Source organism: Pollicipes pollicipes, unplaced genomic scaffold (genome assembly GCF_011947565.3).
Source record: "Pollicipes pollicipes isolate AB1234 unplaced genomic scaffold, Ppol_2.1 Scaffold_6686;HRSCAF=7923_pilon_pilon_pilon, whole genome shotgun sequence".
Taxonomy (NCBI): Eukaryota; Metazoa; Arthropoda; class Thecostraca; order Pollicipedomorpha; family Pollicipedidae; genus Pollicipes; species Pollicipes pollicipes.
This window is the reverse complement of record NW_023596921.1, coordinates 26,451,946-26,466,921: the sequence shown is the minus strand read 5'-3', so window position 1 is coordinate 26,466,921 and position 14,976 is coordinate 26,451,946. Positions and strand designations below refer to the sequence as shown.

Sequence of the window (14,976 nt, the reverse complement as noted above, 5' to 3'; positions counted from 1 at the left end):
GTCTGCTGAGAGTTTCCAGTCAGGCAGGGTGGAGAGCGGACCAGGGTCGGGCCGGATGTAAAGGTAGCTTTCGACCATTATTGTGGACGTGAGGTCGTGTGTTGTGGGGTGGTCTGACGAACGTTAGCGCGTTATATGATCACGCCGGCATGGTTGCCACGAAGTATGGACCCACAACCCACACCGTATCCTGCTCCTGCTCCTGCTCAGGTTCCCGGTCCCACCGATCCTCGGGCGGTAACTGATCTGGCGGCATTTTGTCCAGACTGGCCGGTGGCGCCGCCACGGTCGCCGGCCTGCCCTGCCGTCGCGCCCAAGACGATGTCGAACCCACGCCGCCAGCACTGTCTCCGGGAGTCCGCCGCATCATTGTGGGGAGGGCCTCAGTCGTGCCAGGCAGACGACTTCCCAGCGCTGAGCCGACGCAAGGCAACCGCCAAGCAGGCCTTGGCTGTGGAGAGCAGCCACCCGTGCCCTCGCGCGGTGTGGACTGCCGCCACTGCTCTGTGGTGCCCACTGCCGGCGTCTCAGCTGTGTCTGAGGACTGCCGGCCGCGACTGTTGGGCTGCTGGTGTTAAGCCCGGCATGTTACCGGGTTCTGGCTCGTCACCCTTGCGTGACGCGAATGCGTTCTGACAGATCAGGCTGCTGCCGGGTGTTTTGGAGAGTTAACAGTTGTCGCTCCGTTTCTAAGAGTCTCGCCGAAGATTTCGATCCATTGCTGAATCAAAAACTTGTTTGTTGTAGACAGCTATATGTTAACCGCCAGGCGAGTGGTGTTTGACTCAGTGTACTTAAGTCTTTGTTAAGGTTATTGTCATCATTTTGACATGTTTGCGGAAGCCTCGCCTCAGCGTTCTCAGTCTCTCGTCTCGTCCGCACAAAGTACCTGGAAGCTAGTGATTGATCCATGTTAGAAGCTCTGCTTGGATGGTAGTTGGGGCTGATTGCCGCATGCCACGGACCAGCCCGCATGCGCAGGATGCCGACGGTGTCGCCCGCGGAGTGATACTGGTAGTCTGCCGGTGACAGGGCGGCGGCCTTCGCCGACCTCTTGGTGACGGGGGTGGCCCGCGGAGTGACGCTGGTAGTCTGCCGGTGACGGGGCGGCGGCCTTCGCCGACCTCTTGGTGACGGGGGTGGCCCGCGGAGTGACGCTGGTAGTCTGCTAGTGACGGGGCGGCGGCCTTCGCCGACCTCTTGGTGACGGGGGTGACCCGCGGAGTGACGCTGGTAGTCTGCCAGTGACGGGGCGGCGGCCTTCGCCGACCTCTTGGTGACGGGGGTGGCGGCACTCGCTGGCCTGCCCTGACCCAGTGCAAACAAAGACGTCGTTGGCGTTTGTTGCGATGTTTGTTATTGATGCCGTTTGTCGAAGACATATGTTTTGTTGCTGGTCATGGAATCCGTTCATGCTGTTTTGCCAATACGGGTGTTGTAATTGCCATGTGTAGCGAGAAAAAATGCAGGATGCCTTAGGCTAGCACGCACGAACCTGCAGTTATAATGGCGAGTGCATATACGAAGTTCTTTGGTGAGCACGACTCTCCCCGCCCCTCTCTCTCCGACAACACCCCGTTGTGCAGCCATGCTCAAGCTGTGTTGTCGGACGTGTTTTTGTCCTCGGTCGTTTTTCGTCTTGGAAAAAAGGTTTGCTTATGCTTTCAAAAACGGCCCACTCGGAGAGCACAAGGACGTTTGCTGTTGTCAGTTGAACTGCTCCATGATGGCTTGCTTTCTTGGAATCGAACGATGCACAGCTCATGAGCAGAACGTGTTTTGGTTTACCGTAGCTTAGCTTGCCGGGCTGTTGTGAATGTTTGCGCAGTGCTTATGAGTGGTGTGCAGGTCATCACCTTTTCATTTCAAAGTGGGTGAAATTTAAGAATTGTGGGCGACGGTTCAGCCGAGTACAATTCACATGTTCAATTACTGAAGTGCAAATAAACCACTGTGTTACAGCGGATTCACCAAAGATTGATCCTCGCGGGAGATAGCGCGGTTTGTCAACGTTCAAGCCATCTTTGGTCAATGGTTGGTGCAACAGGAAATGCCTGAAGGTTAGAAACAACAATGAACAAGACGGCTCGTGCAGGTAGTCGTGCACGGTTAGTGATTGACAGCGCTCAGGGCCCATTCGGACATGTGAGTGCTCGGGCAACCGTAAAATCCGAACCGGGCGAGCACGGCGCTGACTAGTAGCGATGAAGATAGTGAAAGGGATTTTTGAAGAACGAAGGGTCATGAGCTCGTCACGAGATCCTACTGACATCGATCCTGGAACTTGGCCGGGCGCTGCCAGCTGGGCGGCGGCCCGGTAAGGGTTGCATCAGACTCCCGCTCAGCTTGCTACACGCCCCTCGCATCCAAGATTAGCTCCAGCGGGGTTCGGACATCGCGCTCGGCCGGCCAGTGGTGTTTCACGCGATCGTGTCTGCTTGAAAGGTGGCATTAGAGTAGATCTTTGTGTTTCTGAGGGGTGAAGCGATTTCAGTTTTTGCTAGTTTCTTGAGCACTGTTTCCCCCTGCCTGGAAGCGCGTTCAGCTGTTGTTCCGAGTTGCTTTGTCGACGCAGGAAGGACGAAAATGGCGCACGTGTTGAGTGAACAGCTTAGAGCAATTCTCTCTCCCTTTTGGGCTAGAAATACTGTGTTGAGAAGGCCATCATTTCATCATATACGAGGTTTGTAGCTTAAAATTTTCTATAAATATCGAAATCTGCCTGTGCTAAGGTCATGCTCACTTTTTCGTATGATATGAAAAACAAGTGTGTGTTCTTCGCACGTCACTGTAATGGGATGCGCTTTTTGGATATATCTCTCATAGCGTTTTGGTGTTAGCATGGCTCTAAACTTTGTTGAATTTTAAGAATTTTCAGTATTCATTTGCTGTTTATATTTTATACTAGTCAGTGTGTATCCAGGAGTTAAGCGGTTGGTTCTGTAAATGTAAGTTTGTAAAGGTGATTGTGTAAGAGTATGGCATGTTGAATGATGCATGTCACATTTTTCATCTTTGTTGCTGGATAGTCTCATATGAGCATTATGCCACCTTCCTGTATGCTTGACAATTTACCTAATCATGATGGGCTTACAAACATGATAATGTTGTGATTTATTAAAGGCTTGTGTGCTATTGTTAATGTCTGATTTGTATCTTATCAACAGAGTAAAAGTTTCATCTTGGTTAAGACAGACCTTGGAGAAACTGTATTTATTTATGTAGGAGCAAAATTGAATGTGTTTGCATTATAGAGAGAGCAAAAACTTGACTCAGTGAAAAACACACCAATGAGTTGCTTTGAGTATCCAGTGTTCCTTGTAGATGCATAATAGGCAGGCACAGACAGCATGCATTGGTTCAGTTCATACTGCTGGTAAGTCATCCTTCACTTATATCACACTATAAGTGACCAGAGTCCATGTGATGTTGACACTGGCTGGTGACAAAGGCATCATTATGGTCTGTGTCATAGATCTAATGGTTGCTATTGTCAGAAGTGCTGATATGTGCCCTTTCCAGGAATATCAACAACATCATCCCAAAAATGCTTAGACCAGCAAGCATCCATAAAGACTGCTACCTCCATCCAGACATCATATGGCCAGCCATTCAGTTCCACACACCCGCATCTCATGAAAGAGGGGGAGGTGAGCTCTGCCACCGTTCTCTGAGATACAATATGCTTTCTTTGTGACAAATCATAGTTCCTTTGATGTTTCATTTTATATGATGAATATGAAGTTTGCAAGGCTTTTCATGTAATTGTCTAACCTGCTTGGCTGTTAACATCAAAGAGTAAATGACAGAGCCTGCTCTGAGGAACGTTTCTGCATACAGCCAGCCAGACGTTGTTGTTTCCCAGAACTGCAACCACTGCCACTCTGCTTACAAGTACCACATGTGTGATACTGCTGCCTGGTCTCCAGGTGACACCCGGCCTCTCGTCTGACGAGTACTGCAGCCGGCGTCACCGGCTGATGGAGCTGCTGACCCAGCAGATGGCTGCCGCCCAGCCACGCCACCATGTGGTGATCGTGCCGGCAGCGCGGATGGCCTACCTCTCTGAGGACATCCCGCACCCATTTCGTCAGAACACCGACCTGCTCTACCTGAGTGGCTGCCAGGAGCCAGACACGGTGCTGGTGCTGCACTCTGTGCCCGGCCGGCCGGCGCCGGCGCACACCAGCGCGCTCTTCGTGCAGCGCAACACGGCGCACCGTCAGCTGTGGGAGGGCGGCTGCACGGGCCCGGCCGCTGCGCCGCAGCTGCTGGGCGTCGACGAAGCGCGCGCCGCCGCCGAGCTGCAGCGCTACCTCGAGTGCCTGGCAGCCGACTTCGCTGGCGCGCGCGCCGCCGTCTGGTACGACTTCCAGGCAGACCTGCAGGCGCCGCTCAATGCCACCGTGCGTGACTTCGTCGGCGCGCTGAGCGGCGCCGGCCTTGAGTCGCCGCGCCGTGCCGTGCAGTCGCTGCGCCTGCTCAAGTCGCCGGCCGAGCAGCGGCTGATGCGGCGCGCGGCACGCTGCGCCGCCGCCGCCATCCGCGACGCCATGGCCGCCTCGCGGCCCGGCGTCGGCGAGCACGAGCTGTACGCGCGCGTCGACTTCGGCGCGCGCATGCGCGGCGCTGAGCGGCTGGCCTACCCGCCCGTGGTGGCCGGAGGGGAGCGCACCAACGTCATCCACTACACGCACAACAACCGCACGGTGGAGGACGGGCAGCTGGTTCTCATGGACGCAGGTAGGCTGGTGTCATGGCCCTGCTTGGAGTCAGCCTGGCCGCCGGTACGGTCCGCCCGGCGGTGCGTGGCGGCGGTTGGTTGCGTGCTGCAGCGTGCAATCCCCTACATGACGCATTGACCACAGTTGTAGTGGCTGGGTTGAGGAGCAGCTCCTGATGCATCACTCGTTAATTCACCGGCATGTCTGCAGACGAACACAGAATCGGTAACATGTCTCTCTGTTCGCAAGTGTTTTACGTCTTGGGATCCGGTTACTATTATACCTTTAAATGATACACAGGCGTGAGGTAGCATGGGCTGGTCAGACACCTTTGCATACGACTCTTTGTACACATCACCATAGGAACAACGCTAAACATTCGTGGAGAACGGGCCGAGCTTGATCCCAATTGCCCCTCGCCTCCCCCTCCCCCAGGGCTTTACACCAGCCATGATATGGCGTGTACGCATATGCGACCATGCCCCAGGTGGCTGCTGCATGCAAATTTGCAGCATCAGACTTTTGCTCACTGAGCGCGGCTACCCGCTGAGAACGTTGCGTTGCGTGCGCCTCACGTTGTGTGGCATGACCGGAGCCGGCCGCCGGCGCTGTGACGGCTTCCCCGTCGGCTGTGCCGCCCAGGCTGCGAGCTGCACGGCTACTGCAGCGACATCACGCGGACGTGGCCCGTCAATGGCACCTTCTCCAGCGACCAGCTGCTCCTCTACACCACTCTGCTGGAGGTGAGCCCCTTCGTTCCGACCTACCTAGCCCGTGAGGGTTGTCCGGGCTGGCCAGTTGGGACGAGAACACGCCGTTGCCGGCGGCGAGCAGCCCGGTTTTGCTTGCGGTTGTAGGGATTGCGGAATGCTTGAATGTCGTTCAAGGTGTTTCCCTGGAGCAAAGTTGGTTTGGTTGTTTGGGTGCTCGCCTCTGGACGTTCCGGTCCGGGGCTCGGGTCTCGGCCTTACCACTACCGCATACCACATGGTAACTAATAAAGGCACCCCGTCTCGAAATGGCCCTGGCAGTCGGTGAGATGTGAAGCCTGAATAGTGATTAAGGCTTGTTTCCCTTTGCTATCACGGACCATGCTCTTAAAAAACGGCACTGCCCAATGCAAATGAGATGGGATCATTGCAGTGATGTAAAATATCCGATGTTATCGCACTCTGAACATGCTTACGTGATGCTCCGTATCTGCAGTAGGCGCTAATTGAGGTGGTGCTGACATCAGGCTGGGCCATGTGCTGTGCTCCGTAGGTGCAGGAGGCACTGACTGAGGTGGTGCTGACATCAGGCTGGGCCATGTGCTGTGCTCCGCAGGTGCAGGAGGCACTGACTGAGGTGGTGCTGACATCAGACTGAGCCATGTGCTGTGCTCCTCAGGTGCAGGAGGCGCTGATTGAGGTGGTGCTGACATCAGACTGAGCTATGTGTTGTGCTCCTCAGGTGCAGGAGGCGCTGATTGAGGTGGTAAGGACGTCCCGGCCCACTCTGGACGGCCTGTACGGTCACATGTTCCGCATGCTGTCGGAGCGACTGGCCCACCTCGGCCTGGTCGGATTCAACCGGGAGAAGGGAGAACTGTTCAGGGTGAGCATCCCGTCCCATGCGGCCGTCTGTGCCGTGTATGCATGGCTGGCCCTAACAAAGGGACAACGCGGTGGAACTTTTGGTGGGCGTTGGGCCTGCTCTTGTGTCCCTGTGTTGAGGTGTTAATGGCACAGACTTTGTGCAAAGTGCTGCGATGTAGCGTCAGCAAGCGCAGAAGACAATTTTGTCAAACAACAGGGTAGACTAATGATGTGCCTCGTTAGGCATTGTTAGGTTTATGATGTGTGGGATGTACACATTGGAACAGCTGGCAGAAGCCCCGAATTTTAATAGTTAGCCTGAAAGTCAGGGCATTTGCCATGAACTCAGGATTTGTGGTTGTCTTTTTCTCTATTTGGCGTTTGGCAAGAAATTATCAGCAAATTACATGACTGCCAGGTAGAAGGCCATGGCTGTATGGATATTTGCGATGGCAAAGTGTAGTACTTTCAGAAGACAGAAACAGGTTGTGTTCGTTTCTCGCGAACTATGCAGTGAAGTGCTGCTCGCTGCCAGCTTTCTGCGTCCGCTATTCCCCTGTGCTCCTGCTGCCCTGCACCGCGCTTGTTTTAATACGTCAAGTCGACTGTTGAAACCGAGCTGAAACACAGTTGGACGGCACATAGATCACGTTTCTATCTTCGGCTCAAGTTTGGTGTTGCGGCTGCCCTTAGCAGCAAAATGCTGGTACGGACTTCGAAATGCCCGCATTCTTGGACCGGCATTGGTGCCTTTAAACAATTTTCAGGAACATGTTGCTTTCGTCTTTTTTGTCTTTAACGTTCAAATTCGTCTCTATCCCTTGATACACTCCGTCCATATGATAAGCTGCAGTTTTCGGCACTCAGCACACGGTAGGGCGTCACAACGTCGGCGACAGTTTCCGTACTTCGTGGGTTATGAACGAAGCCAAACGAGCTGAATAGTCTGCTTGGCAAACGGCAAGGTATAGAAAACAAAGTGCGTAAACCACTGCCAAAGCCATCTGGAGACAGGCGTGAAGCGTTTTTGCACTCCACTGTCTAATTGCGCCCAGCCTAAGCAATAATGTTGGTTACTGTTCATGAAGGACATTATTGTGTGCAGCAGCTCTCGTTCGGTTCGATTACGCTATCTAAGAGGACGAAAACATCCGGTTTTTTTTCTGAGATAAAGCTGTTCTGAGGCGGCTTTCAGCAGTGCGTGGCTTACTGTGTATTAAGTCAAATCTCTGTCAGGCGGCTACCCGGGGAAGTGCCCTTGCTATCCCTGTTTCCCTGCCACCCTGCAATTTCCGGCGTAGATTGATAGCCTGCAAATCTGCAATAGATCCATTTTCTTCCTAGGGCGCTGGTTTTCTCCCGCAACAATTTGCTCTCAGCAGCGAATTGCAGGAAAATATTAGGTACAGTTGGTGATTGCTACTCTGTTTCCCACTGGCTAACATCGTTTCATTGTTTGTGGACTGCCATTTTGCTCACGATAAATTGCTGTCAATAAGGAGAAACGTGAGTTGATTTTATTTGTCGGGCACAATTCGCGAGTCAGTTTTATTAAATGACGAGTGCTGTCTCTCGTTCACAGCCTTGCTTCGCCGAGCCTTTGGCTTTGAGCCTTCTTTGCAACGATCATGGTAATCTCCTGTTATCATGAATCAAAACTGACGCCACTTTGGGCGCTTCTAAACTTCACCCACCGAAATGCTGGACACAAACTCATTACGAACCGCGCTCGCAGCAGTGGAACCCTGCCGGAACACAATCACCCTCCCCTTGCCTGCGCGCGCGTTATGGTCCTCTTACCAGAGCTGTGGATGCGTTCCCTCCTGGTGCACGGTGAAGACCTGCCTTCGCTGTGGGGCAGCTTAGCATTAAAGCCATCATGTTAATAACACTGCTCTGAATAGTGCAGCTTAACAAAGCTCTTGGTGTTCATAGCACCGCTCGTAACAGTCCAATTTAACAAAGCCGCAGGTATTTGCAACTTTGGTTTTTACAGCACCATTCGCTTGCTAATGTGGCCCGCCGTGCCCAGTAACCGTCCCACGCACCGGGCCAGGGCTCTGCCTCCGCACCGCGAGCTAATTTAGTGTAGTACCAGCGGGTGGCATCTTGGTTTTCGTTGGTATGGATGATCGGTTCGATACTAATGTTGTGTTTGACAGGAACGTTCTTATGATTTTACTTCACAATAACTGTATTTTTGGTTCATTCGCGTGCATTATGTAGTACATACAGGTTCAGTATGAACGTGTTCACTGTTGACCGTGTGCACTTACACAGAGCGTCAACCGCATTCTGAACGGGCTACGCCTAAGCCATCTCGTTTTTGAAGAGGTAAACTCTAGTTCGTAAGCTCCCGCATTGGCGCTTCAGTGCTGTTGCGTCGGCAGACGCGGGCAATGGACACGCTTTGGCGTCGTTTTGATGACGCTTTTGCTGTCGTAAGTCGTGCCATCCGTCCAAGTCATACACAACCAACGACCCATAGTCAGAGCAGTGTCTGGCCATTACTTAGCAAGCCTAACGGCATGATGTCAGATGGCTTCGATGAATGCGCCTGTGGTGATTTTGCGGACTGCAGGGCCACTGCTTGACAGATGTGTGGGGGAAAGTTGTTGAATAGCATGGTTTTAAGTTTTAGCTCATTCTAGTAGCTCGCAAACCTGTTGAAAATGTAGGAAAGGCGTATAGAACCGTGACATAGATGTCAGGTATGCATGCAATATATTGTAAACGTGCATACCTAAACAGGATATGGGATGGACGAGGGCATTTCTTTCAGATCCTTTGTCGACTTGTAGTCCATCACATAACGGAAACCGCAGATTGATTGAGAACTTGAGAACCGAATAATGCCCAACGTTTCATGCATTTGCTGCGACGTGTGTGATACAATGTCAGGTCATGCATTTGTTAAGAGGCCGTAAGTCCCACTACCAACCATAAGCTCGCACTTGATCTTTGCGGCCAGCAGATTATGGGTTGTTCTTGTCGATGTTGGGTTCAACACCATACTAACAAACACTATCGCCACTATTGGGCTGCGACGACTGCCTCTGCAAGTCTGTGTGGCTTCGCATGCACACTTGCGGACAGACCATTAAACAACTCATCTGTGTGCTTCCTTTTGAGGCATCACGCGCTTCAAAACAACGTCGCTTTCCAGCGTTGTGTTTATCATAACATGCAATAAGTCGACTGGTTAGATTGGTAAGACCTGAGTTGCTTGCCCTTTGCTCCAATCATTGCTAACGCAAGACCAACACACTTCGGCTTCGGCAAGCTTCGGCGCTTTGACTCCGTGAGTTTTCACCCTGGATCTGCTTGCCCGCCATGCCTGAAGCTTCCCCGTCGTATTGCTTACATTGTTCCGGCTGCGTAATCGCCTGCAATCCTTGCCAGTGCGTTAGGGTTACCAAATGAGTTTTGGTACCCTAAGGTTTCATTATTTAAGATACCTGGAATCCATCATATTGCTAGCAGCAGACGTTTCGTTTTCAGTCTTTTTATTACGCCATGTTGTTTTTCGTTAGTTGATGAGTCGATACTCAACACTTAGTGCACCATTAGTGCGTAGCGTGGCAAACGTTGCTGAGGGGCGGCACGCAACGAGGGTCTCTACGTACGAGCGCCCGCCGGCTCTTTCAACAACTCACGCCCTGGCGTAATGGATGATGCCGCGGAGCATTGCCAAGGTGTTCGGCCGGTTCGAGCCGTCCTGGTCGGTGGTCACCGTGAGGCTCTATGTAGCCCTCGTCGCTGACCCATCCGTCCCTCGGCGCAGTCGGTGCAGCGCTTCTGCCCACACCACGTGGGCCACTACCTCGGCATGGACGTGCACGACACCGGCCTCATGCCCAAGAACCGGCCGCTGCAGCCGGGCATGGTCATCACCGTGGAGCCAGGTCAGCGGGGCGGCGCGGCCGGCGGCGGCGCCCGCTCCTGGGCCGCGCGCCTCAAGCACGTCCAAGGGAAGCGCCGGGGTGGCTTACAGGAGCGGATGGAAACCGGGCTGGGACGTACGAAATCGAGGCTTTGTGTGTCGCGTACATTGTCGTGGTGAACTGCGCTGTTTGCCGGGGCATGACTCCGGTCCTCGCGTCGAAGATGTGGTCTTCTACGGTCGCGTACGAACTCCAGTTGTGAACTGTACGCTCCCCACGTGAGAGATCGGTCACCGAGCCGCGCCCCGCCGCCAGGTCTGTACGTCTCGCCTTCGGACACCAACTGCTCGGAGGGCTTCCGCGGCATGGGCTTCCGCATCGAGGACGACATCCTCATCACGGAGGAAGGCTGCGAAGTGCTCTCGGCCGACTGCCCCAAGACGGTGGAGGCCATCCAGGCGGCCGTCGGAAGCGGCGCGCACCTGCCAACGTGTGAGTGTGTGCCGCAGCTGACAGCTCACGGCTGTGCTGATTGCTCAGTACCACTGTTGGCGTGACAGCCTGTTCTCGGAAAATATCGTGTACTTCTTAAGTCGGGAGTGTGTTGCTTCCCAAATGTCTGGTGGAAGTCATTGCCTGGCGGCGGGAAGCATTGACGGATGTGCTCTGCGCCCGCCCGTTTGTTTCTGCCCATACAACGGCCATAAATTCTGCGTCCTCACGCTGCCGCTCAGTTTCAGGCGTTTGATGTCGTTGGCACGGCTACCCGCCAGGGGGCCAACCGGCAGGCGGACACGGAAGGGTAGCTAGCGGGTGGTTGGCCGTATACAGCGCGTGGTTGGGGTCTGGTCCTCGCGCGTGACGAGCCTGTTATCTCAGGGCCGGGTGCGGCGCGCGTCGGACCGGTGCGTGGTGTATCTGTGAGTGCAGCGTGACTCGAAGAGACGGCGCTTAGAGCATATGGTGTGCGAACGGACAGTGGAGCGATAGACGGCGCCCCGTTTTGAAAGTCTGCGGTCTTGCAGGCTCAAGTTATGCGTGCTGCGACGGTCCTGCTCGTTCTATTGCTCCCGACGGTCTTCTGACGGTCGGGCGTGGCCTTTGTACTTTTGATAACCCACCTAATCAAACGTCTCCTGTTGACTTACTGTTTTATGCAGTTGCTGACGTACAAAACTATCGCGGACGTGCCCATACGAAGGATGAATGGGTATTATCGCACCGTGATGGCTGACATTCGTTGTATCGGGAAGGGTGTATAAACCAGAGGCTTTGGTGGATGTTCTCTCATTGTAGCTGTGGGTGCAGGGAAGTTGGCCCTGTTCTTAAAATGCAGGCTGTTTGTTTGATAAGCCATAAATATACATGCTATCGATTCACGTGACGAATGCACAGAAAGCAGAACAAGCGTGGTGTGGTACATGATTCACACTCATAATTAGTATATCTGGATCAGGTGAGAATACCAGAGACCCTGCTCCAGAATACACCACATACACTGCTGTGATGCCCGATATCAGAGAACGGAAACAAGCGCCAAGGTAGAACAAATTCCGGTACTGAGGCACGTAAGCCCGCGTGCGCACAGAGGTCACACAGGACGCGTGCCATTACTGCCGACCCTGCCGCAAGGTGCTGCAGTGCAGTACACACACCCTTTTGGCAGCCAGCATGTACTGCCATGTCAGTTGAGCTTTCGTGTGTGACCACAGCAACCGACCCCCTGCCGCATGCGTGCTCTCACTGGTAGCGCTCGTGTACGTTGTGCACGCACTTGCCTTCAGCATGCATGGCGCCAACCAGACAACTGCGAAAACTCGCTCAGTGTATTTCCTACAAACGTCGCAGAACAGTCGCCACAACGGCTAGGGCGAACTATCGCCCGTCGCGTGCACGACTGTCCCTCCCCCCCCCCCCCCCCCCACGCGTTGGGCGGTCAGCTGTCGTCGCAGCCGGCCAGGAACTCCGCGATGAGCGGCGCCTCGAGCGGGACGGTCAGCTGCTCCACGCCGTCGTGGGTGGCGCGTGACCGGATGAGCTTGTGGTCGCGGAACTCGGTCAGCTGTGCGCGCAGCGCCACCTGCGAGCTGACTAGAAACTGCTCGCGGCAGCGGCGGTACAGCTCCGACAGCGGCAGGCCCTCGAACGTCCGGTCATCAGCGTTCTCCAGCTGACGAGCAGGGGTAGAGCGCGTCAGGCGAGCGACGTGCGTGACATGCTATACTGGATAGCAATATGATACGGTTGAAAGACAGAGTGATCTGACTGTGATGGCTGAATAGGTCCGCATGGTGACAGCGACGGTACAGCACAGCCGGAGAACAAAGTTGTCCCAACATGCTTTCGCTAGTGCCATCAGACGTAACGCGAGAAGCTCGTGTCGTGGTTTTCGCGGAGAACTAACGACAACGTCATACCAGTTGCCAGGCATGAGCAGCGGAGGCCGGCATTAGTACCACATTGCAAACTTACTCTGAACGCCGTGGAAATAGACGCTCGACGAGCTACGAACCCGGCCAGTACCTGGTGCTTGGCGAGCAGTATGAAGATGCCGCGAGCGTTTGGCGTGAGAGACTTGAAGACGTGGCGCAGGGAAGAGAGCGCCAGGTCGGCTGTCTGCCTTACCAGCAGAGAGTTCTCGTACGACGTCTCCTCAGTGTACGGCAGTAGCGTCGTCGCGTCAAACCTGGCCACACATCGGCGAGTTACGGCCCGGCAACACTGGCCGCCGAGAGAAACGCTTAAGCTGACAAGAGGAACGCTTAGGTCGACAAGAGAAATACTTAAGCTGACAAGACGAACGGTTAATGCGAAGGGGAACACTTACCTGTCAACGTGGGCTAAGACGTCGCAGTAATTGACGACACATGGTAAGTCTCATTAAACGCTTGCAAAAAGGAGGCCGGCACAAACTACACAAAAGGAGGAGACGGGCACAAACTACACAAAAAGAGGAGACGGGCACAAACTACACAAAACGAGGAGACGGGCACAAACTACACAAAAAGAGGAGACGGGCACAAACTACACAAAAAGAGGAGACGGGCACAAACTACACAAAAAGAGGAGACGGGCACAAACTACACAAAAAGAGGAGACGGGCACAAACTACTACAAAAGCCGGCGCACCGACGCAAGGTACATCAGGAAACCAAACAACAAACACGCCGGAACAAATAGCGTTCCAACCCTACCCCAGCCCTGACGCGGCACAAAACGGGCGCGGCCGCCACTGACCAGATGAAGTTGAACTGGGCCAGCTTGTGCTGGTCCCAGATCAGCGGCGCGTTGATGTGGTCGACCGAGGCGACCAGGTGGACGCGCGGTGCCTGCGCCAGCCGCGCCAACAGCTGCTGCATGCGCTCGCCCCGCATCATCGGCCCGTCCATGCTGTTCACCAGCAGGAAGAGGCGCGCGTCGCCCGACCCCGAGAAGCGGCGCAACACCGCCTCGGCCTGTGCCTCGGGCCGGCCGGGCGGCGCCGCCACCTCCAGTACGTCCTCCAGCAACGTCTGCAGCAGCTGGCGCGGCGTCACGCTCGGGTGGAAGCCGTTCACCACCACGTGCAGCCGGTGCTGCAGCTGTGTCAGACGCAGTCGTTCCAGCACGGCCCGCTTACTGCCGAGCCCGTGGAGCAGCACGTTGAAGCCGTGGCCAAGCGCGACCAGCCAGTGCGGGAACAGCAGCTCAACGTCACCGAGCAGCGCGGCACGCTCGGCCGCGTGGTCAGCTGGCCGCTCGCCCAGCAGCGTCTGCAGCGCGGCGTGGCTGAGGCGCGGTTCGGCCAACCGGCTCAGCGTGTGGTTCGAGGTGACGCCGCGCGCGCTGTGCAGAGCGAAGTACTGCTCGGCGTCGGCGGCAAGCTCCGCCGGCTCCGACCGGCGGCGGGCGGTGCCGCGGCGCGCCGGCGGAGCAAACAGTCGCCTCTGAACGCTGCCGCGGCTCCTCCTCCTCCTCGGCGTCCTTGTCCTCGTCTGACCCGCTCTCCCGGTCTCCGGCGGCTTCCGGCTCATCCTCTTCACTGCTGTCCGAGGACTCCTCCAGCGGCGAGAAGTCGCTGTCGTCGTCCGACACGGCGATCTCCTCCTGCTGCAGCTTTGCCAGGCGCTGCTTGATGCGGCGGCGCACAGTCTGCGGCGTTTTGGCTGGCGGCGACGCGGCCCGGCGAGTAGGTGTTCTCCCAGGTGTCTGAGGCGTGCGCTGGGGTTACGGCCACTGACCGGCCGCCTCCGCCCCGACCCGCAGTGGGCGTGGCCGGGGTGCGACGGCCGCGGCCGCGGCCGCGCGAGACTGACCGGTCGGCCGCCGGGCCCCGTCGTCGGCGTGGAAGGCTCCTCCGACCGCGTCCCTGCCGTCTCGGATGCCGCCGCGTACTCCTCGGCCACCTTGCGGAAGTGCTGCCGCCGCTGCCGGCGCTGGAAGCCGAAGACGGCGCTGCCGCGCACCGCGTCACCACTGCCGTGCTCCTCCAGCTGCGCCGAGTTCAGCTGGCGCAGCGCCTCGCTCGCGCCCGCCGGCTCCCCATCTGAGTCCAAATCGGACTCCCCCGCACTAAAGTCCGCCGCCACCAGCCGGCGGCGAATGGTGTGGTCTCTGGCACTGGCAGCGGCCGGAACTACCCTCTTTTGGGGCCAATGTCAGGCCCAGCGATCGCGTCGGCGCCGCCTTGCTGATGCTCTGGATTGTCTCCAGTGTGTCAGCATCACCCAGAAATTGAACAAAGACATTGTTGCCACTCGGTATTGCTTCCTGGCGTTCCTGAGCTGCCTTGGAGCGCCTGAGGTAGGAAAG

General features: G+C 55.8%; 3 protein-coding genes across 3 annotated transcripts; 2 read left to right on the top strand and 1 right to left on the bottom strand.

Annotated features, from left to right (window-relative positions):
- Positions 1–1,600: 1,600 nt before the first annotated feature.
- LOC119108125 (xaa-Pro aminopeptidase 3) lies at positions 1,601–4,431 on the top strand. Its single transcript, XM_037231703.1, has 4 exons — positions 1,601–2,060; positions 3,523–3,650; positions 3,930–4,277; positions 4,333–4,431. Exons 1-4 carry the CDS (start codon positions 2,051–2,053, stop codon positions 4,429–4,431), a joined length of 585 nt encoding a protein of 194 aa, XP_037087598.1. The 5' UTR covers positions 1,601–2,050.
- A 122-nt stretch (positions 4,432–4,553) lies between these two features.
- LOC119108124 (xaa-Pro aminopeptidase 3-like) lies at positions 4,554–11,564 on the top strand. Its single transcript, XM_037231702.1, has 6 exons — positions 4,554–4,743; positions 5,367–5,467; positions 6,177–6,320; positions 10,086–10,206; positions 10,501–10,677; positions 10,920–11,564. The coding sequence occupies exons 1-6, from the start codon at positions 4,554–4,556 to the stop codon at positions 10,931–10,933; spliced, it is 747 nt and encodes a 248-aa protein (XP_037087597.1). The 3' UTR covers positions 10,934–11,564.
- A 553-nt stretch (positions 11,565–12,117) lies between these two features.
- Positions 12,118–14,710, bottom strand: Orc2 (origin recognition complex subunit 2). Its single transcript, XM_037231701.1, has 5 exons — positions 14,690–14,710; positions 14,104–14,385; positions 13,423–14,027; positions 12,709–12,871; positions 12,118–12,355 (listed from the first exon to the last, which is right to left on the bottom strand). Exons 1-5 carry the CDS (start codon positions 14,708–14,710, stop codon positions 12,122–12,124), a joined length of 1,305 nt encoding a protein of 434 aa, XP_037087596.1. The 3' UTR covers positions 12,118–12,121.
- Positions 14,711–14,976: the final 266 nt, after the last annotated feature.